The sequence below is a fragment of the Bombus pyrosoma genome, linkage group LG4, assembly GCF_014825855.1.
Source record: "Bombus pyrosoma isolate SC7728 linkage group LG4, ASM1482585v1, whole genome shotgun sequence".
Taxonomy (NCBI): Eukaryota; Metazoa; Arthropoda; class Insecta; order Hymenoptera; family Apidae; genus Bombus; species Bombus pyrosoma.
In genome coordinates, this window is record NC_057773.1 from 14,360,519 (window position 1) to 14,387,288 (window position 26,770).

At 29.9% G+C, this 26,770-nt stretch overlaps 6 protein-coding genes across 19 annotated transcripts; 3 read left to right on the top strand and 3 right to left on the bottom strand.

Moving 5' to 3' along the window:
- Positions 1-304: 304 nt before the first annotated feature.
- Positions 305-2,143, top strand: LOC122567205 (28S ribosomal protein S10, mitochondrial). Its single transcript, XM_043725537.1, has 5 exons — positions 305-490; positions 567-833; positions 1,540-1,667; positions 1,752-1,953; positions 2,022-2,143. The coding sequence occupies exons 1-5, from the start codon at positions 476-478 to the stop codon at positions 2,076-2,078; spliced, it is 669 nt and encodes a 222-aa protein (XP_043581472.1). The 5' UTR covers positions 305-475; the 3' UTR covers positions 2,079-2,143.
- Positions 2,144-2,274: 131 nt separating this feature from the next.
- Positions 2,275-3,470, bottom strand: LOC122567207. Of its 2 annotated transcripts, XM_043725540.1 has the most exons (4): positions 3,230-3,470; positions 2,966-3,138; positions 2,650-2,709; positions 2,275-2,576 (listed from the first exon to the last, which is right to left on the bottom strand). In XM_043725540.1, the coding sequence occupies exons 2-4, from the start codon at positions 3,054-3,056 to the stop codon at positions 2,275-2,277; spliced, it is 453 nt and encodes a 150-aa protein (XP_043581475.1). In that variant the 5' UTR covers positions 3,057-3,138; positions 3,230-3,470. The 2 variants fall into 2 exon arrangements, with proteins under 2 accessions (XP_043581475.1, XP_043581476.1); XM_043725541.1 differs by lacking the exon at positions 2,650-2,709.
- Positions 3,471-3,737: 267 nt separating this feature from the next.
- On the bottom strand, positions 3,738-10,414 carry LOC122567203 (beta-1,3-glucan-binding protein-like). 3 transcript variants are annotated; one of them, XM_043725534.1, is made up of 8 exons: positions 9,399-10,414; positions 7,274-7,495; positions 6,561-6,652; positions 6,350-6,492; positions 6,000-6,163; positions 5,277-5,641; positions 4,517-4,618; positions 3,738-4,001 (listed from the first exon to the last, which is right to left on the bottom strand). In XM_043725534.1, the coding sequence occupies exons 1-8, from the start codon at positions 9,544-9,546 to the stop codon at positions 3,903-3,905; spliced, it is 1,335 nt and encodes a 444-aa protein (XP_043581469.1). In that variant the 5' UTR covers positions 9,547-10,414; the 3' UTR covers positions 3,738-3,902. The 3 variants fall into 3 exon arrangements, with proteins under 3 accessions (XP_043581469.1, XP_043581470.1, XP_043581471.1); XM_043725535.1 differs by lacking the exon at positions 9,399-10,414 and adding an exon at positions 7,607-7,849; XM_043725536.1 differs by lacking the exon at positions 9,399-10,414 and adding an exon at positions 7,607-7,857 and having other exon boundaries at positions 3,951-4,371.
- A 781-nt stretch (positions 10,415-11,195) lies between these two features.
- On the top strand, positions 11,196-12,547 carry LOC122567206 (frataxin homolog, mitochondrial). Its single transcript, XM_043725538.1, has 3 exons — positions 11,196-11,550; positions 11,922-12,042; positions 12,151-12,547. Exons 1-3 carry the CDS (start codon positions 11,309-11,311, stop codon positions 12,418-12,420), a joined length of 633 nt encoding a protein of 210 aa, XP_043581473.1. The 5' UTR covers positions 11,196-11,308; the 3' UTR covers positions 12,421-12,547.
- Positions 12,413-20,834, top strand: LOC122567202. 10 transcript variants are annotated; one of them, XM_043725526.1, is made up of 15 exons: positions 12,413-12,552; positions 12,679-12,785; positions 12,875-12,980; positions 14,089-14,356; positions 14,549-14,693; positions 15,394-15,593; positions 16,179-16,285; positions 16,370-16,591; positions 17,114-17,317; positions 17,547-17,849; positions 17,937-18,035; positions 18,280-18,665; positions 18,875-18,989; positions 19,066-19,224; positions 19,774-20,834. In XM_043725526.1, the coding sequence occupies exons 3-15, from the start codon at positions 12,906-12,908 to the stop codon at positions 19,969-19,971; spliced, it is 2,481 nt and encodes an 826-aa protein (XP_043581461.1). In that variant the 5' UTR covers positions 12,413-12,552; positions 12,679-12,785; positions 12,875-12,905; the 3' UTR covers positions 19,972-20,834. The 10 variants fall into 10 exon arrangements, with proteins under 10 accessions (XP_043581461.1, XP_043581463.1, XP_043581460.1 ...); XM_043725528.1 differs by having other exon boundaries at positions 12,679-12,781; XM_043725525.1 differs by having other exon boundaries at positions 12,415-12,552; positions 12,682-12,785.
- A 155-nt stretch (positions 20,835-20,989) lies between these two features.
- Positions 20,990-25,597, bottom strand: LOC122567208 (short neuropeptide F). 2 transcript variants are annotated; one of them, XM_043725542.1, is made up of 4 exons: positions 25,472-25,597; positions 22,906-23,006; positions 21,956-22,137; positions 20,990-21,395 (listed from the first exon to the last, which is right to left on the bottom strand). In XM_043725542.1, the coding sequence occupies exons 2-4, from the start codon at positions 22,991-22,993 to the stop codon at positions 21,339-21,341; spliced, it is 327 nt and encodes a 108-aa protein (XP_043581477.1). In that variant the 5' UTR covers positions 22,994-23,006; positions 25,472-25,597; the 3' UTR covers positions 20,990-21,338. The 2 variants fall into 2 exon arrangements, with proteins under 2 accessions (XP_043581477.1, XP_043581478.1); XM_043725543.1 differs by lacking the exon at positions 25,472-25,597 and adding an exon at positions 23,949-24,099.
- Between the last annotated feature and the right edge of the window lie 1,173 nt (positions 25,598-26,770).

A 26,770-nucleotide genomic window follows, 5' to 3' on the forward strand; every position in this document is an offset into this window, starting at 1 on the left:
TCGAACTGCAAATCAAACATGTGTATAAAAATTACGGTCAGTTTATTATTTTATAACTGTACAACAAAATCGTTAGCAGTTCGACATACTGTATTATTTTCACAATGCTAATTGATCAATATTTTGAAGTAAATACAATATTATGTAAAAATATCTTATAAAATTAAGCATTTATTTCAATTTAGAAGTGAACGATTTTGAATAAAGGATAGGTGCGCATATACGTACATAAAGTCTAATACGAGTATACAAAGTTTATTCAAAAGCCGTACTCTACATACGTATATATGTATATGCATATGTATATGTGCATCTGTGTTGATAATTGTTTACTAACGCACGTGTAATCTGCTATGTATTTATCATGTATTTACATCAAAGAAAAGACATCTACTTTCATATTTAAATTTAATTAAATTTGAAACGATAATATTTCAATTAATTTATTTCATATTTGCATAAACAAAAGTAACAAATGTTTCGTTCAAAGGTATAACGTTTAGAAACACTTACTTAAGTATATGCTAAGGGTATTTAGGTTAGAGATAACCTCTAATATCTTTCAGGTATTTTCTGTTTTACGAAGTATAAACAGAAGTTCTTATGATATTGGACATACAAAATTATTACGAAACACATTATTTTCAACTAATGTTTTGCATGGAGATTCAAGTGATACATCAAATGTAACTTTAAATGAAAACTTAGCTAACACTTCACAGCAACCTGAAACCTTAAATGAAACAATACAGGAATCTAAAACTTCAACTAAGAATGCAGAGGTTTCTATAGAAGCTTCGGTTGGATCAAATACTTCGTCCTTTCCCACAGAGGTATATAATAATATATTGATAATATATTTTATATTAATATATTTTGAATTAATATGAATATGTGGTGAACGAAATTATTGCATTATAAATAATTACTAATGTATTCTGTATAACTATGTTTTAATACACTAAATGTCATTTTCTTTAAAAGCAAGAATACGTCAGTATATTATTATTCAGAATAAAAGATTATTCTATCATCAGAATAAAAGAATATTGAATTTAGAAAATTGATACCTATTCTACATATACATTGTTTATCGTTTTAAAACAAATTGTAGTAATTATATTATGAATTAAAATATTTTCTTATAGCAATAGAGATTATAAATTTTAATCTTATAAACTTACTGTGATTGTTTATAACACGTATTTTGATTAGGAGATTATTGAATGGACTTGTTAATAGATTTTCAAGTATAAATTATATAATTCATTAAATAATACTAACAATTCATATTGTTACCTATACATAATGTTATTAACATATTACTTAATAATAAAGAAACTTATATTCATATACCTAATATTGCAAGGAAATTAATAAAAAATCTTGTATCGTCTGTGAATACAAAAATCAATTAGAGATCTATTGTGAACAGTCACTAAATAATAAATTTTAAAAACTATAAATTGATTTTCGTACATTTGCTTGTATTTTTTGATACTTTTCAATACATAACATAATATCATTAATACATTCTAGTCTGAGCCTGATAAACTATATAAGAAACTAGAAATTGAAGTCAGAGGAAATGATCCCGCTGTTCTTAGCAGTTATGGAGAATTTGCTGTTATGGTAGCAGGTCATTTAGACATAACTGTAGGCAGACAGTAAGTTAATGCAGTGAAAATATTTTTAAATATTTATAAAAATATATACAAGAAAATATAAATACATAATACTAAAATTGACAGCATTGCAATACGAAAACCCATATTTGAAAAATTAACACTACTTAAGTCTGTTCACGTTCATAAAAAACATAGAGTTCAATACGAAACAAGAACATATTATAGATATTTTGATCTCTTTAATTTAACTGGCTCAACTGCGGACACATATTTAGAATATATAGAAAGAAATCTCCCAGAAGGAGTGGCAATGAAAATTACAAAGGTATGATTTAAATTCTTTATTTTTAAGTACACATGAAAGATACAGGTAACCAATTTTACTTTTTGCAGGTGGAATTACAAACCTTACCCAAAACAGTTGAGCAAGCAATGTCTTCACAACAATGAATGAAACAATTATGATGTTATCATTGTTTTAGTAAATAGACAAATAAATTATATATGCATAATAACTTCGTTTGTCTTTCAATGGTAATATTAACAATAGGCATGGTAGTCATAAAATCGATTTTACTGCATCATCTTGAACTATACGTGTATTATTTTACATCACATCATTGCTATAATCACGACATTGTCATCTTTATGTTGCTGATTTAATAAGTATAATACTGTGTGATGTATTTGTAGTCTTGTTAGTGACTTTTTCCAATTCTGGTAGTAAATCTTTTTTTGTAAATATAGGTAACAAACTTTGCATAGCTTTAATATTTAAAGTCCTTAAAGGTGTATTTTCCATGCGTTTTATAAAATAATGTTCCATACCGACATTATTATGGGTTGTTTTGGAATTGTTAAATGGATGACTTTTATTCAATTTCAAATTGAGAGAAACAGTTGGAGATTGCACCTGCCGTGCAGTCGAATTTTTCTCTTGCATTGCAACTGAAACATATGCTTTATGTAATAAATTTTAAGTAAGTTTATTTACAGTAGTATTTGACTTATATGTCTTTACTTTGATGTTTTCTATTTAATTGAGCACTGGCTATACATTTATGTAAAATGAATTCATATCCTGTAAATATAGAAAATATACATAAATAAAATGTAGAGATATTTTATAAATAATATATGTGAAATACGCGTGATTTTTAAACAATAACATTTGCTTTATACACATTTTAATCCTCATGCAGGTATTAATGAAATGTAGAAAACAGTTTTTGTATATTTCAGTATTATATTCGTTGTTATATCTGATATTTTAAAAAGATGTTTCATATGCGGTTAATATAGAATAGTGGATCACGTTCTTAAATTATTATACTTACTAGAATATTTTGATTGAAAATGTAAGTCACTGTCCAATCCACAAATTAAATGAATTATAATTATGGTGAGAAAAATAATTAATCTTTTCATTTGAAATATATTAATAAATCGAAATACAGTCTAATATAGAAATACTGTATTTGTCACGTTTAATATAGTATTTACAAATGTTCTAGAAAATTTAAAAATGAAGTACACAAAGTTTATCATAAGATTAACTAATTATGTGTAAGGATATAAGACAAAAATGAAAATATTTTCACCTTTGTTAAATTTTTAGTAAGATAAAAAATATGAAAATCAATCCACTGTCGATTAATAAACTCTCTGTTACTACTACTATACAGTGAGTGGAAGTTGCTATGTCTTCATTTAATCTTTTTACAATGTTATTCAAGAAAAACCGGTTTGAAGGAAGAGAGTCGAGTTTGAAATTCTTCTACCGCTTGAAACAATTTTAGCGTCTTTCTGCGCGCGATTAACAAAATAAAACAGTTAACGAAATACATTTGTTTGTAAATTTTAATTATGCGCATTTTATATTATAAAATTAATTTTATTCGCTAGAAAATGAAACCAAAACATTAAGAACATTCTATCGAAGCAAACAGGAAATGGCGAAATAAAATGAAACATATATGTTTAAAACGTGATATCTATTCGTCACAGGAAAATAATACATTCAGTAATAAAAATAAAGTTTACGCATTTAATTATTTAGTACGTGTTTATGATTATGAGTACAGCGATTATAAATAAGAAAAAGTGAAATAACGAATGTCGTTTTATTACTAATAGCATTAATATCTAAGACATATTTGACGTATTATGCTATGAAGAATTATTTTATGTTTAAATTTAAAAAATTGCAACTTGTTTAAAAATTAATTTTTCTGGTACCCTTTTATGTAAATTTTATTAATAACACAATCCTTTTTAAGCTGACCATACTCGAATATAATCGATTTCGAAAGCAGTTTTTTCACCCCAACTTGGTAACCATTTATCTTCTGCATGCCAAAAGTTCAACATTGCCTAGAATATATCAATCGTCGTTAATTAATTGTGCTTGATTAATGCTACAACAATGAAATCATATTTTGTTATTGATCATTATAGATTGTGATCTCAAACGTATGTACGTACAATAATTCATTTTAAAGATAGTCTCACTAAGGCCATGATTATACAGAGAACTGTGAGCGGCAAGACAAGTGACGACAAAGCGGCCGAAAATAAATCAAAGATTCATATAAACCATACAGTGACTGAGAGGCAACGCGATGATCATTATTATATTCGCTATTTTAATAGGTATTCAAACGGCAAATAGACAGTAACGGCGAATACCAAGGATTATTTTGATATCGAGTCCTTAATAATTGGGGTGCAGTATGGGTGGATTCTATGGTAACACAATTATAAAGATTATAGAAATATGTCTATGGCAGAAGAAATATGGGAAGGTGCGGCATGATTTTGTCGCTCGTTTGTATGTGCTACGTACAAATATGCTATATGTTATGTATAAGTATTCGTAGAATATTTACCTTGGCTTCAATATTTTTCCACGGTTTTATGTGTCCCGAGCTAGTTGTTTTATCAGGAAATACGCGAATACCACCAACTCCCACACCAATTACGATATAAAACTATTGGAGTACAATGAAAATTGTCAAGGTTAAAACTCTGATCGATCTGTACATTTAATATGTAATTAAATTTTTAGTAATCATAATGATAATAATATTTGTTGATAATAATGATTGTTTATAATTTTATAGAAAAAGACTAATTACTAAAAAATATATGTAATACTGAAGAAATAAGCAAACTATTGATTCCGACTACATATGTATTTGTAGTGGCGATCATATAAACAGGTCTGAACTCTGGACTCTCCTATACCGAAAACATTTACGAAATCTTTCGTCTTTTGAATCGATAAATGTCAAGATACATATATATAGATACATATAGAGATAGATAGATAGATAGAGAGAGAGAGAGAGAGAGAGAGAGAGAGAGAGAGAGAAAGAGTGCTATCTCGCCTCGTTGGTCAGACAGTACGTACATATAGTAAACATATTTGTCAATAAGTTGTTACAGATTTCATTTCTTGCTCATGTGTATATTAGTATGAATTATATATTATGTAACTTCATTGTACAGAAATACATATAAATTTCATGCAAAAGTGGTTAAACTCTCAAGAAATTAGTTTAATAATAATATATTACTTGAAAAAATATATTGAAGGTACATTACGAAATACTTAAAAATAGATTAGGTAGTTTTGTAAATGCATACCTCTTGATCAAAAGGAGCCATTTTGGTAAAATTATTCCCATACATCCAACCATCTGTTGGAGGATTTAATTTACCAACTTCTTCACCGTCTACAAGGAATTGAAATCCTTTGGAATTCCAAATCGTTGTGTAAACATGAAAATCTTGCGTCCATCTTGGTCCATTCTTTCCAGTCCGAGAAACCATGTAGTTTTTAATATCTAAATCTGTACCTATACGGACTCCAAAATCTAATCTTCTTGAATCGTAGATGCTTCCATCGACAGTGTTCACTAAATTATCGTTTCCACGAGCAAGGCCAAGGACAATGCATCCACTGGAATAATCGGGACCGTAATAATCGTACTTTGGTTTAAGCCACATTTCTGTCGAAAATAAATACAATATTCAGTTACTTTGTTTATTAATCAAACTCGTATTGAGTGAATTTAATGAAATTATTAATCAAAGTTGAATTAATTGAATTAAGCAGGTGTGAATTGAGCACATTAAAGTAGGAAAAAACGTTCGTATAAATATATACTAGATGTAATCTTGTTTCTAAGTTACAGTTTGTTTTGTATTCTAATAACTATTCAATGAAATTGCTCAAAGTGTCTACCCCTAACTCCAACGCAAACATGATTACGCTTAGACGCAATTACATTTATTCACTGATGCATAAAATGGTGGATATCTCATGTCTTATAAACAGATATGCTATGTAATTGAATTAATATTCACCTGGATATAACCAATCACCTTCAGGAAATTTTGCTCTTATTTCGATTTTTCCGTATCGGAAATGGAAACTGTTTTTCGTAACTAATCTGGCGGATATAACAGGCGGTAAAATACTGAATGATGTAGCTTTACGTTGGCATTCAGCTCGAATCGTACTACTACACCTATGATAAATATAATAAATAATAAATATAATAAAAATAAATTGAAGTAACGTGTCAAACAATTGCCAAAATATGGATGAAACGTATCAATATCATGTAAATATAGAATCTATAAAAGTTAGGTAATTAGTTAGGTAATACAATTGCGTGAGAACCCTGTATTTAAAAAAGTCATACTACACTCACTCGCTAAGTATTAGTGTTCCATACATAGTTGCATTTACGCCATAGTGGTATTCTAAAATCGCTGGTTTGATTTTAAGCATTCCGTTTTTAACGGATGCTACAAATGTATGTTGTCTATTGTGATAAATACAAAATTCATAATCCTATAATAGAAGGATTATTATAAGAAGTCTTACTATCGATCAGGGCTTAAGTACGTATTTATACTTACAGGATTTAACGGTATTTTGATATCATGTCTCCAAAGTGAGTTATTAAAGATGTCGAATGTTTCATTGAACACTAACTCATTAGTATCTGTAACTAAAAAGTACATACTTTTTCATATTCTACTTATATCTTTTTCTATCTCTATTCTTTATATTCATAGACTTCTTTGTCATTTATATTTTATTTTTTAATTATTACAAATTTATTTTAAATTTCAATTCTCCCAATTTATACTATAGCTTTTCTACTACACCGACTATAGTTTAAAATTACGAAGAATAAAAGGATGAATTTTTCTTCCTTTTTTATATTTCATCAATGAATTTGTGAAGCAACGTTTTTTTTAATAATAGTATTGTGGTTAATTGTAATAATTTGTAATATTTAACTGGTTAACAGTTACTTTTAGCAATAATATTTAACTTTGAAGAGTCGTGCATTTCATTTTGATATACCTACTATTAATAAAATATCGAATAAACAAAATTTATATTTTATGTGATATACATATACACATATGTATATTTTGATTCTGTAAGAAGATGATTCGACCATTTGTCGTTAATTCATATATTTTAGTAGCATTCATGTATTATTTATACAAATTAATCAAAATGTCGACATTACAAACAGCAATGTGGGGCTACAATATACATGTATACACACGTATATATGTATACCTATAAATGTATAATATAAGCTAAATATTCGTACTTGTCCAGGTTTGTTCTCCTCTGTTATACATTATCCCATTAACTTGTACATAAGTCCAATAATGTATAACATCTCCGTTTGCTAAGTCCATATTTCGATTTTGAACGATCCATTTTCCATTATTCTTCTTATACACTTCGCCCGATATTCGTCCTATTTCATTCAACTTAATAGTCCTATTTATGTTTCCTTGAAACGCAAAAAATTGTAAGCCGGGCTCATCTGTTATAAAATAAAAAAAGATACATATATTATATTCATTACACAAATCGTAGTTTCGAAGTAAAAGTAAATTTTGGAAATATCGAGTTAGTATGTAGATAATAAAATGACCTTCCTTTCCATTTGATGAGGACATTATAAGGCAGATGTAGTATGTGAATGGAAACGGGAAATATAACACCTTTGTACATTAAAATTTTCAAAAGAGATACTCTTTGATACAGCATATCCACAAAATATCCACAAAAATAAGAATAGAAATAAGGTATATATAAGAAATAGAAACTCGAATATTATTTAACATTGATCAGTATCATGTACTATCAATGGAAACTTTTCTTTTATTTTATAGAAAGATTGTATACGATAAGTAAACGTTTCATATTTGTCAAATAGATATATCCATTATATATCTCGATCTATTTATGCATTTACGTATATAAACGAGTTTCTAAAAAATATAGTTTCTCAGAACTATGTATATCACATAAACTTAATATAAAAAAAAAAAACATGTGCATTTGTATTAAGGAAACAGTTTGATAAAATAATATCGATAACAAAGTTATAGCCGATATTATTCTACTTTATAGATTTTTAAGTATAAATTTGATTTATCCCATTCTCATTGTCTTAAATGTCTTTACACATTTATTTTTCTGTAATAATCCAATCTTATAAAGGATAGTTAATTATTACTTATTAGTTTTAATTAAATTAATGGTCTCAGTTATTTATAATTAATCGGTAGTTAAAAATCGCGTATAAAATTAGAAATTAGATATAAATTTTTAAGATAAATATTTACGATGGAATTATGGAATTTTGCAAAATACTATTCTGTAAAGTCAACGTCAAGCAATCCTGGAATTAAAAAAAAAAAGCATGAACTTGTGCATATAAATCTATAGCTGAGTATAAATATCACATAAAATTTATTTATAGATATTTCAATTGCCAGAATAATTATGATAGACCATTGTCTTTGAAGATAGATAATAATATTTAAAAGGTATGATTAATACAATATATGTAGTACATGTAAAATGCTAGTAAAATTTTATTTGATTGCAATCATGTTTTATTGCACATTACGATTTCATAGTTCTCTGATGTTTCAGAATTAATCCGATGTATTACTTTCTTGTATCGTCCACATTTATATTACTTAGTCGTTGTTTCATTCAGAAGAAAAACATTAATGGTACGTAAACAGATAAAGCCGGTTATTCCCGAGGAATTCCGAATGACTAATACGAAGTAAATGACCACTGGCGATGTATATATATATATATATATATATCATATGTATGTTGAACTTAAAGGCATCGGCCATACACATATGTATGTATGTCATTCTCCATTAATAAGACGATTACGACAAGATGTTCGTTACTATTCTCAGCTATCCTTATTTTTATTAAAATTAAGTATTTTCTATACTTTTACGTATGAATATTTATTCATTCATTTAGACATTTGCGTATAAATATAACAAATTGCGTATGAATTTGAGTCTGTATAATGTGTGATAAATAATTAAGTACAATAAAATGAGTAAAAAAAATTAATAAGTAAATTTCTTTTACAACCAGTACTAAACCATTATTTCTTTGTAATTTAATATTAATTACTATTTGTAGCTTCAAAAATTATCTATGGAATAACTGGTTAATTTTTACGATCGTATTGAATATAAAATTGATTGCGAAACTACTAAAAATAATCGGTAATCTCGAACATAACTTAACAAAATGACATTTGACAGCAATATTTGTTAAATTGTATGTCATCAAAATGGCCACTAACAGAGACATAGTGCCAAATAAAATAATTGCATTTCCGTACGGCTAATTCATACAAGTAGGATATGTATAGATTATATGTCTATATAGTCACTTACCCGATATCGATATAAGAATTCCCTTTGGATTTAACACTTCAAACGTTGGCGTGGGCACAACATAAGAATTCACTAATGTAAGATAACTTGTCAAGTTCGATGATAATAATATGAAAATTGAAATGGAACAAATATCGTAATGAAACATGTTTCTTAAGAATGACAGTTTAGTTGATGTAACAGAAATTATCTACATCGATGAAGTTGCGTGGAATGCTGCCGATGATACACTGATCTTGGTAGTGACGATAAATATTTCCTTATGCACATAGTTCCGATTTATGATTGCTTCTACAGTCTTTCCATTTCCGAATTTCTCTGAAATAAACAGAGTTCTACCGCACGTATCAACACTACAATGAAAAATCGTATTTCAAGCTACACCTACTATATTTTCGGCTATCGCGCTACGTGCGTCTCCTCATACGCAACCTATATAACGTAAAGTGTCGTCCATTTAAAAAAAAATTATTGACTTCTAAAAGTTGAATTTGTCTTTTTTGAACCTCTACAATTTGAAAAATATTTCATCCCGTATAAAATTTCTTTAAGACGTTTTCGTTTGTTGAGTTCTCTTAATCAAAAAATTCGATAAGATGAAACCTTCGTAACTCAAAGATTTCAGTCTTTCCCTTCAGATGCGAGATATTGTCTTCATATTTTTGTTCAACATGACAAGTAATTATTATTATAAAAGTCATAAAAAATCACTATTATTATGAACCTATTTTTATTTTTTATTTCATGTTAATAAAGATCTGTTGCTTATTTTTGCATCAACCAATTTCGATCAAAATTCGATCGAATAACTTAGGAACAGAACGTTCGAGCATATAATCTTAGGTTGGAAACAAACATCCAGCTTGAGAGAGCATACGTGACTTTAATTAAAGCTGTCAATTGGCTACGATCCTAGATGAAGCATTTTTGTTCTCGAATTCTAACTTTCCTATTGCCGTACTACGTATTGAATCCTAAGATACGCGGTTGACAATTCAAATTACGCTCCGACTGTCTTTTGACTAAGCCATACTAAAACTATATTAAATTCATTACAAATAATCTTATATCAGAGAGGAAACGAATGTGCTCGGGCCTGCAGTCCTAATTGTTTCACAATACAGGTGCTGCTCCATGCGATCAAGGGCTGAAGTCAAGTAAAGTTAGCAAATACAGGAACCTATAAAATTAAGGACCTACCCTGTTTGATTGCAATTTAGCATAGGCAAGAACCTATTGAGTTCTCTGTTACAAGAACATATTTAATTGTACGATTCTACGAAAAAGTTTATATTTACTTTTCTATCCGAGCTTTTTCGAGTACTCTTTGTACAATCACCAACGTGGACGTACGTCGAAGTAAAACTACGTGAGTTCGACATTTCCGAATCTACAGAACGTGCTGTAAATGGGATTACCTTGAATTCCCTTTTAATATTTTCATATACATAGTGCGATAATAATTACATTTTTCTTAATGTTCGTTATAAAAACATGTAGAGGCAATGCTAATGATTATTATATATATATTGTCGCTATGTGTATTTGTTTATACTTAATTTTTTATTTTCGTCGTTTATTTATTGCTAGTCATAATCAATTCGCATTGCCTCTACATGTTCTGTGCAACCAAACAGGGCAGATCCCTAATTTTATAGGTTCTTGTATATGCTACCTTTAGTTGACCTCAGCACTTCGCCGCATGATGTCACACTAGTTCGGGAACGATCAGATCTATAAGCATGAGGACTCTCATGAAGTTATAATCACGCTATGACGTAACAGTATATATACTAATATGTATGATTATACAGTCCACAACAAAACCATGTTTTGCGCAGAGGGTACGCATGGCAATGTCCTTTTGGTACCTTGTTTGATCAATATACAATATAGAAAAAATTTATATCATGTTACTAACTAGAAGTATAACAAGAAGTAGCATTTTCAGAATTCTATCGCATGATTCGGTATCAAAAGTTATAAATACTTGTTTAATACAAGAGATCAATATAAAATATCCAAAGAATACAGGTTATCTTGTATTACATTCTAAAAAGTATTCAAATAAAAGTAATAATGTAAAGACATTCAATTACCAATTAATAGCTTATCTCAGTTCAAATAGTAGCGTTGTATTTCCAATTACACAGTGAGTATATATTACGATAATAACAATGACAACTTATTCTCTGTACATTTTTTAAGCTTAAAATAGCTGTGCTTTCTTTAGATCTTTTAATAATGTTTTGAATTGAAAATCTAAATATTACATGCAAATATTAAATGCATAAAATGTATATGTATAAATATTATATATTACACTTAGTACAATCTATCGTGCATTTGACTCATAGGTACATATACACATACACGTGTAGAAATAGTACATGCAGTATATGATTATTTGTTTATAATTTAACTCAGTTCTAATCCTTTTGGAGCCTTATCTTTTAACAAGAATATACCAGCAAGCAACAGTAAATTATGAATAACACAAAAGAAATCTTTTCTTTTACATAGAGAACTGACGCCTGCAGAATTTGAGAGAATTTCTGACGAAACACTTGATTCTTTAACTGAATATTTTGATGAATTAATAGAGCAAGCAGCACATTTATCAGATGCAGATGTGTCATATGGGGTATGTTGTATCAGCATATATATGATATTTTTATGACTGCGCTACAATTATGAAGATATTAATATTAATTGTGATTTTTAGATAATAATATCATACTTAATGTTGTAGGATGGAGTATTAACTGTCAAGTTTGGTAAATCTCATGGCACTTATGTCATAAATCGTCAGACTCCGAATAAACAAATTTGGCTATCTTCTCCTACGTCTGGTCCAAAGCGATACGATTTTATAAATGGTAGATGGATTTATAAACATGACGGAAAAACATTACACGAACTACTTAACAATGAAATAGCAGCAATCATAAGGGATCAAACAAACTTCGATAAATGTTCCTTTAGTGGAAAAGAAAGAGAAGCAACAATGACAGATCTTTAATTCCATTTACCGATGATCAAAGTTGTAATATCGATTGAAATGGCTGAATATCTTAAGTTGGAAATGTACAATTTTACAATCTATGTATATAAATAATAATATAAAATAGATAAAACATTGTAATATATTTATGTGAGTATCTTTGTGAAATATTGACACAAATATTTGCATGATAGAATGGCACATTTAGTAAACTTTTTTATGAGATCATAAAATAATTATAAGTTTGGTATTTATATGCATATTTATGTCCAAAAGAAGAAATTTAATCAAGAATAGTTCATTTTAAAATTTAATATAACAATATATACACGATCGTTATACGTTTTTCTGTATAAACTATTTATCGAGTATGCTTTATGTAAGTAAGTAATATTCAAGTTAAGTATTAATGAATATTATTATCTAAAATTTGTCGTTAATAAATATTTTTATATATTTATATATTTCTAAGAACGTTATTGTCTACCAAAGAATCGACGAAAATGGAGATTATGGAAGATGGCAATTTAGTAGACCGTGTTAGAATCTTATTGCAACGGGACATGCAATATTATCAGGTATTATTACTTTTAATTAATTGTTCCGAATTTCTCGAATAATTTTCCACCGAGTTAAAGAACTTGTTTTGGAAACTTAATAAGAAAATACTTTTCCTTTTTTACTACAAAATAATAAATATATAATAGTGAATAATAAGTAAATTTGTATAATAGTTATACGGATTATTATTAAAATATATTAATATTCGGTATTGGTATTTGATATTTGGAATTTTTCTAAGTATGGAAAAAGATAAGATTGCTATACATATACATGTATATTAGCTTGGAAACCATCTTACAATTAAAATCGTATTGACATGCGTATGATATATGTATGTATTTTCCCCAAGGGGAATTCGAAAAAATAAAAATAAAAAAAATATCTATATTGTATATCTATATTGTTAGCAACATTTGCAATATATATATATGTATGTATATTAGTCTTAATCTCTTTTTCCATCACCCTTGAAGTTTTTTTAGTCGATGAAATGTAATTTTATATGTACAAGTACATGTTGCGTACGATTTCGGCTGTGACTCATGTAAGTTTATTTAATATGACAATTTTCTATAAGGTGCTAAGTTGTTTATTTAATTTACAAACGATAAAAAATTTCTATTATCGTGAATAAAGTTTTGCATATGAAATCAGAAATTTAGAAATCGATGCTAATATCTTTTCTCAGTTCTGATAATATTAACTTTAGTGTTGTTTTTAAGATAAAGAAGAAATACACGATTAAAAATTAATTGGTTTGTGTGCGATCAAGCTGTGCGATCACTTAGTTCATATTCCTCCTTAATCATTCATATACATATATTAGTTATGGTGTATTGTATATCTATGATAGATCTTTTGGAATAGAAAAATTTTCTCCTTTACTATCGAGTTATTTATACAGAATTTTTATAATTATTGTATGTACGTATGTAACATCGAACTGTAGATTTTAAACGCAAACACGAGTTCTTTTTACAATTTGATTAATAAAGTGTTAAACCACAACTATATAAAAATATACACGTAAATATAAATTATCTCAATTTTATTTTCTTACAAACTAATAATATCGTAAGTTTGTTATGGTATAATAACGTATAATATATCATAATGATACAGGAAATGCAAACCGTACTGAAGGAGCCCCTTTGCTCACGTATTAGCGGTGGAAAACTTGATTTCCCGAGACACGCGTCATTTGTCGCAGTTAAAATTGTTACCTGGTGGGAAGCAGATTTTCAAGCTGCTTTTAATCGTCATTCTGGTCTAACGAGTTTAATGGAAAACAAATCTTCCACAATCGTAGAAAACGAAGAGAGAGTTATCAAAAAGATCTCACCATCCGAATTTGTGTTACTTGTTGTCGATACCGCTGATAAATTATTAGGTAAAAAAAAATAACTTTGTTGGAAAAAGATGGAAGCTTAAGTCATCGTACATAATCGTACTTAAATAGATACCTGTTGTTGCTTTACTAAAATAAAACGAGCAATTAAACTTATCGCAAAATATATAATATTTTAATACACATTTTAATAGACAATATTTTACACATTTTGTAACAATAACGTTATTTCAGAACATTTACATCTCCTTATTCAAGAATCATTAGATCATGCAGATTTAACGGTATTAACAGCTACTTTAGGAGCAGCTGCATTAATACGAAATTGTCTGTGGTGCTATAATCGACAAGCTAAGAATTTAATTTCCCCACAATCAAGGTAATTGATATTTGCTGTGCGCGTATGGATGCGTGTGTTTTTTATATGATTGCACGAACTTTTGAATTACCTTTCATAAAGTTTAGTCTTTACGTACATAATTAAAATCGTATACTTATCACAAGGTATAATGCAATGTTAGATTTATTATATAATTAAAATTAAGAGATACATGGAGAATTAGACAAATTAATTATATAGATGATTTAAAAAATTTAAAATTTGTAAAGCGAAGGAATTCTATTTACTGAAAGACCTAACTGTGAATAACTTATTTTTTCTAACTTGTACGAATCAACGGTTGTCGCTTATTCCTCTTCTTTTTTTTTTTTTATCGTTTTATATTTCATTTCATTTAGATCGATAATCTTGATAGACATGTCTAACGATAAGAAAATGACAAAACCTGAATTCTATACAAGGATTGTACATGTAAATTTGAATGGTCTGATACAATAAGTCTGAAACATTCATACTGAAAATTTTCGTACGGAGCATTATCTTTAGAAACCTTTTTCCATATGCAATTGCAAGTATCTGCAAAATAATATCGAATACTCAGAATATTCAGATAAAAGAAAAATCTTATTTCGATAATAATAACATCGTGCTAGTGTTTATTGTAGTGTTCGCAATTTCCAATTAATAGCTTAGAGTGCTTTAATTTCCAAATAATTTCCATAATCTTTCTTTGGGATAGCGAGAAATTAAACACATCATATAAATGCTATCATGAAATGGCTGAAGCTGTAGCAGAGCGATTATTGGATTTACATTGCCGCTTAATTTCGTTGTATATACTTAACGAAGCTGATTCCCTCAGTTGGCATGATACTACGTCATTTTTTGAACGAGAACGATGCTCTTTCGTAATACAAATGTGGTGGCTATATATGCAAGGTAATTATAACAAAGTTAGAAAGTAATATATCGTCTATCAATCTAAATGTCGGAAAAACGAATTCGGTATTCGATATCAAGATATTAATAGTTTGTAAAAGCTGTAGTTGTGATTTATACCTTTTACCTGATATCTCTTGATATCTGTCACGATAAGACGTAGTTTACAGACATTCTTTTATACAGCAATAAGTAATTTCATTTTGGTAAAGAGATCTTTAATATGTAGCCTCTGTTACAAGACATTATCTTAATAATTGATATTACAGTAACGCGAATAGATAGTAGTTTCTTACAGCAACGATTGGGAAATATGACATAACAAATGGTATAAAATGGTATAAAATTTCTCAGCAGAAGATATATAACGTGTTTTTAACATTCCTTGAAATCCGAAAGTTGTAACCATTCATGTAACGTAGCATTTTATAATTTTCCTTCCAGAAGATTTCGAGGATCCATATTTGTCTTATCCAAATGCACCGTTTGAAATTATGTTATTTAAACACCTACGGATCGATACTGTTATAGATTTTCCTTTTAATTATAACTATATTTTTCATATTTTTTAATTCATATTTTTAGGAACAAAGAGAGATCTATGGAGTACCGTATCTCCAAAAATGGCACAACGTGTTTTTTCTGGAATGTTGAACGAATCTTTGTCCATTATTGTTACAAGATTTATTTACGTAAGAATATCTTCGATCGTATATCGCTTTCACTTACTATGCGTATAGGTAATATCGATACAAAAAAATATAAACTAAAAATAGGGTCGACCGAGTTTGGCACGATCCGAACAATTCTGGACGGATGCCTTTAACGTTCTGTGTTGTACCGGATATCTTGCTTTGGGTGCCTGTGCAAGTGCCAACGAAATGATTGGAGTGAAATTAAATAGATTACCAACTGCCATTAGGGACATACACGCGAAATGCAATGAATTGTTGATTTGCTTGTTACTAAGGGGAACTCCTCTTCGAGAATTATATCAGGTAAAATATTAACAGCTTCGAATAACTGAAATATGATTAAATATATGTACAGGGTGATTCTTTGAGAGGTATATCTCTCTGGATCGGTATCTGGACATTTGTAAAAGAAAAATTGATACAGAATTGATCTTGAACATGATTTTCGAGGATAACAATTTTTTTATTACAATGTGTTCTACTGATCAGTAGAGTAACGTTGCAGAATGAGCCATGTTATGGCAGTAATAATTCTTTCTTGTTCTTTTGTTTTTTTTTTTTTTTTTTTTTTTTTTTTTTTTTTTTTTTTTTTTTTTTTTTTTTTGGAAATTTCAAGGTCATCTCGCACAATCTTTTAACGTCCTTACATAGTATCTATTTCTTCTGTATGGGATACAATAAGAATATCTTAATTTCGACTTTTACTCTAAGTTTTATCGTAACTGATATACATACACATATGTATAGCTAATAATAGGTATACACAAATACGTAGGTATAGTACATATACAGTTTTGTTCTAGATTCGTTGAACTTTTATTGCAGGTATTCCGTTTTGGACTTGAAAATTTAACAATTTTGCAACCGCGTCGCGAACCTGCTGCCTGGTTATTAGTATGCGCACCGAATTTACTAGGCTCCGTCGATTCTGACATTTACATTTCAAGTTTGCCTAAAAATCGAGTCGCAATTTTAGAATTAAACGTTCTTAGACATCAACCCCAACCAAATTGGCCTCAGTTAGTGAAGGTAATTGTAACGCTATCTATAGCATAAGAACGAAATGATCTCTAATTAGAGATATAAGCTATAAATATAAAACCAGTTGTTTCTTTTCAATAATTTTCTTCTACTGTTGATGTTTGTCAAATGGTAAAACAATGCAATCCATTTCCGCTACCTGCCCGCTTATTTTTGTCCCCGACAAATGCGTACATTTGCACGATTAAAAGAAGACGCTAATTTTAAATTTTCATAGGTACTCTTTATGAATGACTATGCGGTGGCTAAAATATTATTAAACACTTTAATCTACAAATGTGGTAATTTTACGTCTAAAAATGATTTTGATATTTCCGAAGAATTACAATCCAATGGAATGAGTTGCGGTGGTTTTTTATGCAGTGGTATAATGTGCAATGCATCGATGAAAGTAACGTCAGCGTTAGGCCTTTATAGTTTAATGTATATTTTAACGTACATAGCGCAAGACCCTGGTTGTGTTATCGTGACAGCTTTAAAGCAGATTCCCGATTGGTCGAGCTATCTGGACCGCCAACAGGTATTCGTTAAAATATCGAGAATAAAAATAAAACATGTACGAATAAAAAATAATATATGTAAAAGCAACATAAACATATTTATTTAGGTGTGGAATCAATCAAGACCGCCCTGGCTGAATGCGATTTTAAGTCCTTTAAAGAATATGATGCATCCAATTATCGAAATTCTTTTGGAAGCTGTAAGAGTAAGTTGCTGATTATAAACGTGCGTCTAGTTTCATTTTAATAGTAACAAAACTACATCTCTACATGTGCATGCACATACATGTAGAGCGAGCTGTATGTTAATATTATCGCTAGTCTTCGATACGGTATTTATATAAATGTATTACCTTCGAATGTAAACGTAACAAGCAGATATTTGACATGAATTTATTACTCCTGCAATTATTACTGAGAAACCTGAAAAAGTGTCTTAATAATTTGCAGACAGGCGCTTCTATGTATCAGGCAATGTCGTTGGTAATTGGTTGTTTCGCTGAATTGTATGTAACGTTACCACCTGCAATTTTAAAAACTGTACTTGCATTACAAGATAATATTCCTGCCCATTGTCATCCAATTGGTGGGAACGTCCTTCTCCACGTTCTCTGTGCATCTCTCTATACCGCCCTTATCGAGTTTTCGAAAACGTGCGAAACAAAAATACACGGCGATTCAACCCCTGAAGGAATAGATTACTTAGAATTAAATCATTTCGACCCCAACGATGTATCAGCAACAGTAACCACCTTGGCCGAAGCTATTTGTAGTATCGACGAAGACGATAAGCATACTTCCCAAATCGATGATTTCTTCCAGCTTGTAAAAAAGAAGTAAGACTATTTTATAATCTTAAAAAAATATTTATATGAAATTTTTATGTAAAATTGGCAATCACAACGCACTATTCAAAATGATTTTTCGATGAAAAATAAGGTAAGAAAGCTGCTACGAAATTCGCCTTTATCTTGGATTTCAAGGTCAACAATTTTTCCCTTCCATCTTGTTTAAACGTTTAAAGACAATGAAATTAATCTTTCAGTGTACAAACATCAAATATAGATTCATGCATTAATGAAACGTGCAACTTGTTTTCCGTTATCGAGGTACATACCGACGAGCTGTTGTTCACTAGTTCCGGACGGCAGGCTTTAAAAGTACGTGACAAAACATATTGTGATCTAAATTATTGCATGCAAAATTTAATTTCGTGAAAAATGTTTTGCGTTACAGGTAACGCACGAATTTCTAATTCGCGCGTCTGATTTAATATTAAATAAATTACGACAAAATGATATTACGAAACTTGTGGACGATATACCGGATATGTCACCTCTTTGTAAACCACTAACGCATATAATGTTCCATATTGAAGACACAACATTTGATCAGGTCAGTATATAATTGGGATAATAATCGTGATAGGATAAACAAATAGAAAAATCGAGGGAGCATATAGATCTTTATTAAAATAGCTACGTTACAAAGCTCGAATAAAATAAGGTTAACAATTTAACCAAGTAATGCAGACATACATAGAGTAGACAGAGTGGTTAATGTAAAATATACAATGGTATGTACATATATATTCATTATCTGTTAATCGAATTGTCTTATAATTAGAAACTTTATTCACGAAACAATTTTAGTAAAGACGTTTTCGGTTTTCGTAAATAAATACGTGATATAGTTCGCATTTAATAGAAATAAAACAGTACGGCAAACAGGATAAGAGTAAGCAAATTTATTTCACATTTCTAAAGAAACAAATTAGTAGATATGTCGAAATTATGCATATATTGGCTAGTATAGTCTGAACGATCAACTACATAATACGTTTTTCCCGGTGAAAGTATTCAAACTCTGTTGATATCGATATTTATGTAAAGTAAAATACGTATTATCATATTTACAAAGAGTAACAAAGTCATGTTCTTACAGTTTCTTATCCAATATGAGAAAACGAATTGGAGAAAAATGTTAACAATGCCACTTTCTATTACTATAGACCACGCACGAAGCCAACTTTTATCACGGCCAGAATTTAAAAATGTCGGCGAATTGATTCACGAAGACAGAGAAGCCGCGTGTTCGCTTAAGAAACTTTGTTCTTCCATAAAAACGGCACACTTTAAGTAACGATTAAATATCATGAAATCATATTAAACGTTTAAATTATAGCTTAAGATAAGCTAAACTTTTTTAACTAATTCTAAGACTCAAATTTTGTTCTCCATATAATTTTCTATATCGCAAACTTAGGGCATGAGCCAGAAATGTTGAGAAATTATACGTATTAAATGTTATGCTTGAAATCTCTATGTGAGTGAAATAACGTAAAAGCGCAATGAATGTACTTAAAATTTGCGAAAAAAGAGGCACATATAGAATCGTTCAATTATAACGTTTCGGAAACAATTTATACCTTGCACCTAATTGTAAGCGTCAAATGATTATACGTAGTTAATAAATTTTCACTCCAAAGTTTACAAAAAACCCAAACTCACATTTCTTCGTTTCAATCTGTTGAAATTCTCGATATTATCATATTAAGCCTTGTTATTAAATATACTTGCATCTCAAGTAAGCCTTGTTATTATTTCCACATTCAGTACACCTTATTATTAAATAGGTGTACTTCCATCTCAAACATCTATTAACCGAATGTTTATTATATGATGCGTCATTGTATAAATTCCTGGTTCGAATTGGCAGATCGACACCAGCAAACACTGGAAATCAAGTCAAATAAATAATTCAACATTTGATCTTTTCGTTTCAACGACTCATACTCGGAGAAATGAAATTAACAATAATAAAAAGTTGAAAATAAATAAAGTATTAGGTAGTATCCAATTTTATGTATACAACTGTTGTGATGGTTGTTTTCTTTCATTCTTATCATTAATTTTTGACTTCAGCAAAACGTTGAAAAAAAATTGTTCTCTTCCAAGGCTAAGTTTACTAAACTTTGCCAGATAAATTCATATAAATATATATAAATATATGTATAGCGTATACATATCACGTAAATAATGTTGAGACATTTACTTAATAAAAGGTGTCACTGGATATATGTACGTAAAATAAATTAAAATTGCTAACTTAATAAACAAGGAGATACAAATTAATCGCGTAATGCAAAAAACATAGTAACTTTCTCTTGTGTCCCTTTTATTAGTAATTTCAAATGTCGATTTTCTTTTCGAACACTACACCCTCTACTATATATTTATACCGCTTACAATCAAAGCAAAAATTAACTTTACATAACGAACCATCAAAAATATAATATTTAGTATGGAAAATATTTCAATTATGGATGATGTTTTCAGTTTCTCATCGTGTTTAAAAAGAATAAAAGAAGAAGAATAAAAATAATTTCTATTTTCTAGCAGATCGTGTAATGTTACAATATAATTAGATGTACGTTGTACACTCTGTACGATTTTTATATATATATATATATGGTAAGAGAAACTGAAGAATGTTATTCATATCCGTGTTCACTTGTTGTCGAATCTCGATGAAATAACGCTTATAGGTTTTGGTAGAATTCCGACCTGAAAAATACAATTTTCAAATGTTATTTATACAAATTCTATTACTATTTGTTCCAAAATATTGTCGCACAATTATTGACTTCTACATTTTTACGATTACATCGTAATTACATCGATTGTATATTTACAATAAATATACAAATACGTTTTTCATATACGTCATTTCGTTCGCGATAGATCTGTAATTTCTGGATTTATAAGATAATTAGATGTTATAGTTTCTCTATTATTCTATATTAAGTACGAATCATTGCTCGAATGAAATTCCACGACTCGCGTGAAATTGAATAAAATTTAGCTTACTTTTAACTTGTTTTGCACTCGTCATGGTTAAAAAGCGAAGAAAACTTGTAAGGTAGTTGTGTAAATTAGATAAGAAAAATGGGTAAGTCTCACTGTTGCACGAACGAAGGAAAAGTGAGCGTATTGTCCAAAGAAAGGACGAAAATATAGTTATTATTCTTATTACGTCAGTATTTCTAAATTTCTGTTCTATTCGAGTGTTTATCCAAGAATGTTCGTTATCTAAAGATAAAAACGTTAAAAACTCATATACTTACGGACGAACGAGGATCCGAACGTCCAAAACGTAAACGTAACGAAGGCGATCGTTGAGATTTACGGATCATCAAATGTTCTAGTGGTGTCTCGCCAAGTCCGGCATTCTCTAGAGCGCTACGTTGCATCAGAATTCTGTAAAGCTCGTGAATATTTTCAACTGGCGTTTTTTCTGCTACTTCATCTGTAAATACGATATACAGACGTTGTTGGCTATTAAGATCAGTGAAATTAGACAGTTCGACCAAATGTTAGTTAGCCATTGTCAGTCAAATGACAGTTACTAACATTGTCAAAAGTATTCGGGCATTTAATTTTGATAAATAATATTATATTTCAATCTATTAAATTTTCAATGTTTACGTTAAGCGATTTGCATGTATAATAAAATGCAAAATGAAAATGGCAAAGTTACGAAAAAGTTATCATATCGAGAGCGATCATTTAAAAGCTTGTTACAGGTAAATCTGACATCAGACGTCTGTAATTTTCCACTTTCAACGCTCATACATGAGCTATGAGCTTTAAAGCGGTAATTATCATGTTTATAGGAACGATATAGAAATCGTTTCATCGAAACAAAACTTTGACCTTTGAAAGGCTTGTTCGTTCATCGTTTGAAGTACGTTACTGCTGTATTACATAGCGGTAGCAAAAGCAATGCTCTCCTCAATGTGATAATGTGGTCGTCTCAACTTAGACTGCAAACATAGACTACAAAAACTCTGTAACAGCTTGTAACGATCTACGTATACAGTTTTACAGATTCAAAATTAAAATAAGTACCTAGATACCATATAAATAATACTAACAAATAATACGTAAATAAATATATAAAAAATATAAAATAAAAGGATAATATTATTTATATTCGAACGTTCATCGGACGGACATAAATAATACGTTCATTCGTTCTGCGTCGAACGAATATTCTCAACTATTTTTCACCTACCTTCATAATCTATGTAATTTTCAGCACCAACAACAAGGCCAACAATAATAAATAGCAAGAGTGATTTTGCATAGAATTTGATCGACATCTTATCAAATTTCCTGAAAGTAAAATAATATCAAGCCATTAATTGATTTTCATCGAAAGTTATATTAGTTAATCTTGAATAGGTTTATGGATTAAACTCAGTAAGAAGATTTTGTTAAATACATAGTAGTAGATAAATTTTGTTTCTTTTCTTTATTTTTACTCTACTTCCATTTGTAGAAAAATGTAGATGATCTCAAAGTATTCAAAACTTTTGACCACTTTCGCGGTGGACATCCACGCCAGCCGGTTAAATTTTACCATTATACTGTTTAACTTTAATTAATCAATATGTTACGATTGTTCTGATTGTAAAAAAAATAGTTTCTTCATTGAGTCTCTATCGTATCGTAATGATGTTGCAACGCATTATATTAGCACCGTTTATTGCGCATACTTTACGTGCTATCATATATTCCAATCTTATCTGAATTTGTCCCTGAATAGATACCTATGTATCTGCTTCTAAATACCATCCTATAACTTTTCCCTATCTCCCTTTACTAAACTTATTGTTAGTTCCTTGATAGTCTTGGATTTTCTTAAAACCGTACGAAGAAACCTCGCGTACGTAAAGGCAAAACAGTTAGAGTAAATAAGAATTTTTTCTGGATCGTTTAAAGAACCTTTCTCGGACTTTTTATAAGACTCCTCCCTCTTGGACTGCTGGAAAAACTTTTATCGAGTTTAAAGAAGTTTTACTGCTTTCTTTGGAGAAAATATGTACACAAGATGGGCATTCCAGTATCTTTAATGTACGAGTATCTTACTTAATCATAACGATTCCAAGTTACAATATTGTTACAAATGATAAGTTTTCTATATTTATTTTTCATTACAAAACTGTAACTTTACTCTTATATATAACCATACTTTTACTCTTTCTAATATACAGCTATATACGTATATCTGTGTGCAGAAATACATACATCGACAAAGATAATCATAGTATGTACCGTGAAAAATTCGACCAAACACCAAGTGCACTGCTACTACCACTAGCGAGTAGTACGTGTCGTCGATCACAATCATAGAATTCATATACGTCGATAAACAAGACGTCGGATTGCTCGAGCACAGGAAGGACATACGAGTAGCTTACCTAAAATTTCATAGATGTTTCGTCAATGAATTATTTGTAAGGGCGGATATGTACTTAAGTTATCGATCAACTAGTAATATTTTTAGACGGGTAATATGACGTAGTTTTAAAGAAATTTGATAAAATTAGAAGCAGTTGCAAACATTTAGGGCGTGATTTATGGGCGTGAAATTGAATCGAACTCGTAAACAATAATATCTCCTTACAATATTACTCCTACTAATAATTATGATTATCAACCTTTTCGACGAAGGTTTTGGATTTTGGATAACGATTCATGCGATACGATAGATGACGATAGAAGATTCAAACACATTATCGTACAAGTACACTGCGAATAGTACACCGTGGTACAAAAGACTATCCTGGTTTTCATTTTCATAAAGAGAAATCAGGAAGTTTGCGGCACAACGTGGCAACGTTCCATCATTTTCGTATAAATACGTGTCAGATTAAACATACATTGTGATGAAACTTATATAATAATTTTGGTAAAGACGTAATCTTCAACTATTGTCAGTCGTTGGATGTGTCATCGTCCAGGACGATTTCCTTGCTATCGAGCATGTACCTATGACGTATTGGTCCTTGGTACACGTGCCAAGTATTCAGATTCCCGTATTCGAAACGTTCTTACGTATTCATCAAAGTAGCTTTAGTATTTTCCGCATCTACCACGTTATGGGGGCTAGCAGTAAGAGAGGTAACGACAACCATTCTCGTAGCCCGAGTCAAGATATACAATCAGGCAATTTTAAGTAATACAATATCGTACGAGATAAAATACGTACACCATACGGACCACAATTACGAGAGCTCGGCATACTACTCGGCCATTAGATCTAAGAAAGTCTATAATGTGACTGATTTTAGTTGTCTGTATTGCTATAAGTGTGTCCTAATGTATTACACGTTTCATCGAAGACTACATTTTATGAAGAAAAAGGCAGTAAGTGGTTAGACAGTAGGTGTTGTGTCGCTATTCCAGTACAGTTTTGTACTTTTATTATTATTATTATCACTGTCATAAAAACTGTTGATCTATCGAAAATTTATTTAAATACATTTATATATTTTTTAAATTTCCATTCCTATAAAATGATCTTAAAACCGTTATATACGAATACATGTTATACATGTATCTATGTACATAATACGTAGAAGATACGTAAATGTAAACAACTTTTTCAGACATTCTTTCGAGTCACAAGTTAAAAAATGATGTTTCGTTCTTACAAACTAATCTGTTATTTCGTTCAAACTAATTGTACCGTAACGATGATCTATTAACATGTAATTGCCACTTAATGAACAAATTTTGGAAATTTAATAAATAACAATATAAATTAGATAAATGAGGTAGACACGTCAACTCACCAAGTAAAATAGGGGTGAAAGAATAATTGAGGAATCGTTGCGAGTCCGTTTGTTGAAGCAGATACGATCTTGGAAATGTAGAGAGTCCGACGCGGTGGTAACGTTGAGAAGTGAAACGGTATCGAGAGTGTCTTCTCCCTATATATAGTATAGGGCAGGGGTTGGGATGGTTTGAATGGGGTAGGAGAGTGTGAGCGCAAGCACAGGTGGCCGCTCGAAATGAAAGCACGCGGTCTCCCTTAGCGCAAGCGTCCCTCCTTCTTCGCGCTTTTGCATCCTCCGATGCGAATCACTTGCAATTTCTTCGCCAACGATCTCGTGCACTTTTCGACAACTTTTCTACGATCGATTCGCAGCCACTACTTAATTGCTTTATATCAAGGACGACGAAAAATCTTTAGTCGATCCGAGTGTTAATTTCAAAGCTTCGGTCAACAGGTTTACCTGGAAACGACCTGCCGGTGATTTACGTTTAGCTTATCGATCAGTTTTTCGTATCGCGAACAATTTTACATTCGACTAATACGACGTTAAAGATAATACCGTATCGATCAAATTATTATAATTGTTAAGCGAGTATGGTTTAACATAAAATCATTACGCGTATACAATTATTTGCAAATATCGTCGTGCAACAAAATATAGAATTCCGATGATCGAAAAGGAATAAAATTATGATCCGACCATTTCGCTACGTTAATAATTATTTGGAATCTCAAATTTTACGTAATTTACGTAATTCAAATTATTGCCCAAACTTCGTTATCGTATTTGATCCTTTTTAAAGATAAAAAAGGTCGTCCAAAGTCTAGAAACTCAACTCATCTTTATTGACAAATATAGAAAAAGTTTTGGAGAAGGATTTCAATATTTCGTCTTTTACTTTATTCGCGTATACCTACACGAAGCTCGAGTTTATCAAGATTTGATGAATAAGGAATAAATCTTCGATCCTATCCGCGGTAGGGGTTCAATTACGTTTCAATCGCAAGCAATGAACGATGTTAGAAAAGGCTACTTGATTAGCTATGATTAGAGCAGAAATATACGCCGCACTATACAGTAGAATATTTTCTTTTCCTCTTGTTAGCTTCTTGCTCCAATTGACTTGATTCGATTTGTGTTTTATAGAAAGAGGATAATAAACAGATATATAGCGAGATAATAAAATTGATCTTCTAAAATTTTGTCAAAACCATATTACAATTTCTTTCCTTTCTAATAAACGATGCTTTCGTTGACAATTTATATTTTCCTAACAATGCCTAGTAATAACTAATTGCACATTCTATTTCTTAA

Bases quoted from the DNA above. Each gene is read 5' to 3' on its own strand.
- LOC122567207 (XM_043725540.1), bottom strand. From the start codon at position 3,056: ATGAAAAGATTAATTATTTTTCTCACCATAATTATAATTCATTTAATT. The intron at 2,710-2,965 runs GTAAGTATAATA...CTATATTTACAG, and splicing joins TTTTCAATCAAAATATTCTA to GATATGAATTCATTTTACAT. The intron at 2,577-2,649 runs GTAAAGACATAT...CATATGTTTCAG, and splicing joins ATTAAATAGAAAACATCAAA to TTGCAATGCAAGAGAAAAAT.
- LOC122567202 (XM_043725526.1), top strand. From the start codon at position 12,906: ATGGAGATTATGGAAGATGGCAATTTAGTAGACCGTGTTAGAATCTTA. The intron at 15,594-16,178 runs GTAATTATAACA...TCATATTTTTAG, and splicing joins GTGGTGGCTATATATGCAAG to GAACAAAGAGAGATCTATGG. The intron at 16,286-16,369 runs GTAAGAATATCT...AACTAAAAATAG, and splicing joins TTGTTACAAGATTTATTTAC to GGTCGACCGAGTTTGGCACG.
- LOC122567203 (XM_043725534.1), bottom strand. From the start codon at position 9,546: ATGTTTCATTACGATATTTGTTCCATTTCAATTTTCATATTATTATCA. The intron at 6,164-6,349 runs GTGAGTGTAGTA...TATTTATCATAG, and splicing joins GGAACACTAATACTTAGCGA to GTGTAGTAGTACGATTCGAG. The intron at 4,619-5,276 runs GTATGCATTTAC...GTACTCCAATAG, and splicing joins TGGCTCCTTTTGATCAAGAG to TTTTATATCGTAATTGGTGT.
- LOC122567206 (XM_043725538.1), top strand. From the start codon at position 11,309: ATGTTACTAACTAGAAGTATAACAAGAAGTAGCATTTTCAGAATTCTA. The intron at 11,551-11,921 runs GTGAGTATATAT...TCTTTTACATAG, and splicing joins GTTGTATTTCCAATTACACA to AGAACTGACGCCTGCAGAAT. The intron at 12,043-12,150 runs GTATGTTGTATC...TTAATGTTGTAG, and splicing joins ATGCAGATGTGTCATATGGG to GATGGAGTATTAACTGTCAA.
- LOC122567205 (XM_043725537.1), top strand. The intron at 834-1,539 runs GTATATAATAAT...AATACATTCTAG, and splicing joins CTTCGTCCTTTCCCACAGAG to TCTGAGCCTGATAAACTATA. The intron at 1,954-2,021 runs GTATGATTTAAA...TACTTTTTGCAG, and splicing joins TGGCAATGAAAATTACAAAG to GTGGAATTACAAACCTTACC.
- LOC122567208 (XM_043725542.1), bottom strand. From the start codon at position 22,993: ATGTCGATCAAATTCTATGCAAAATCACTCTTGCTATTTATTATTGTT. The intron at 22,138-22,905 runs GTAGGTGAAAAA...TCGTATTTACAG, and splicing joins AAATTACATAGATTATGAAG to ATGAAGTAGCAGAAAAAACG. The intron at 21,396-21,955 runs GTAAGTATATGA...TGTATTTTTCAG, and splicing joins GTTCGGATCCTCGTTCGTCC to GTCGGAATTCTACCAAAACC.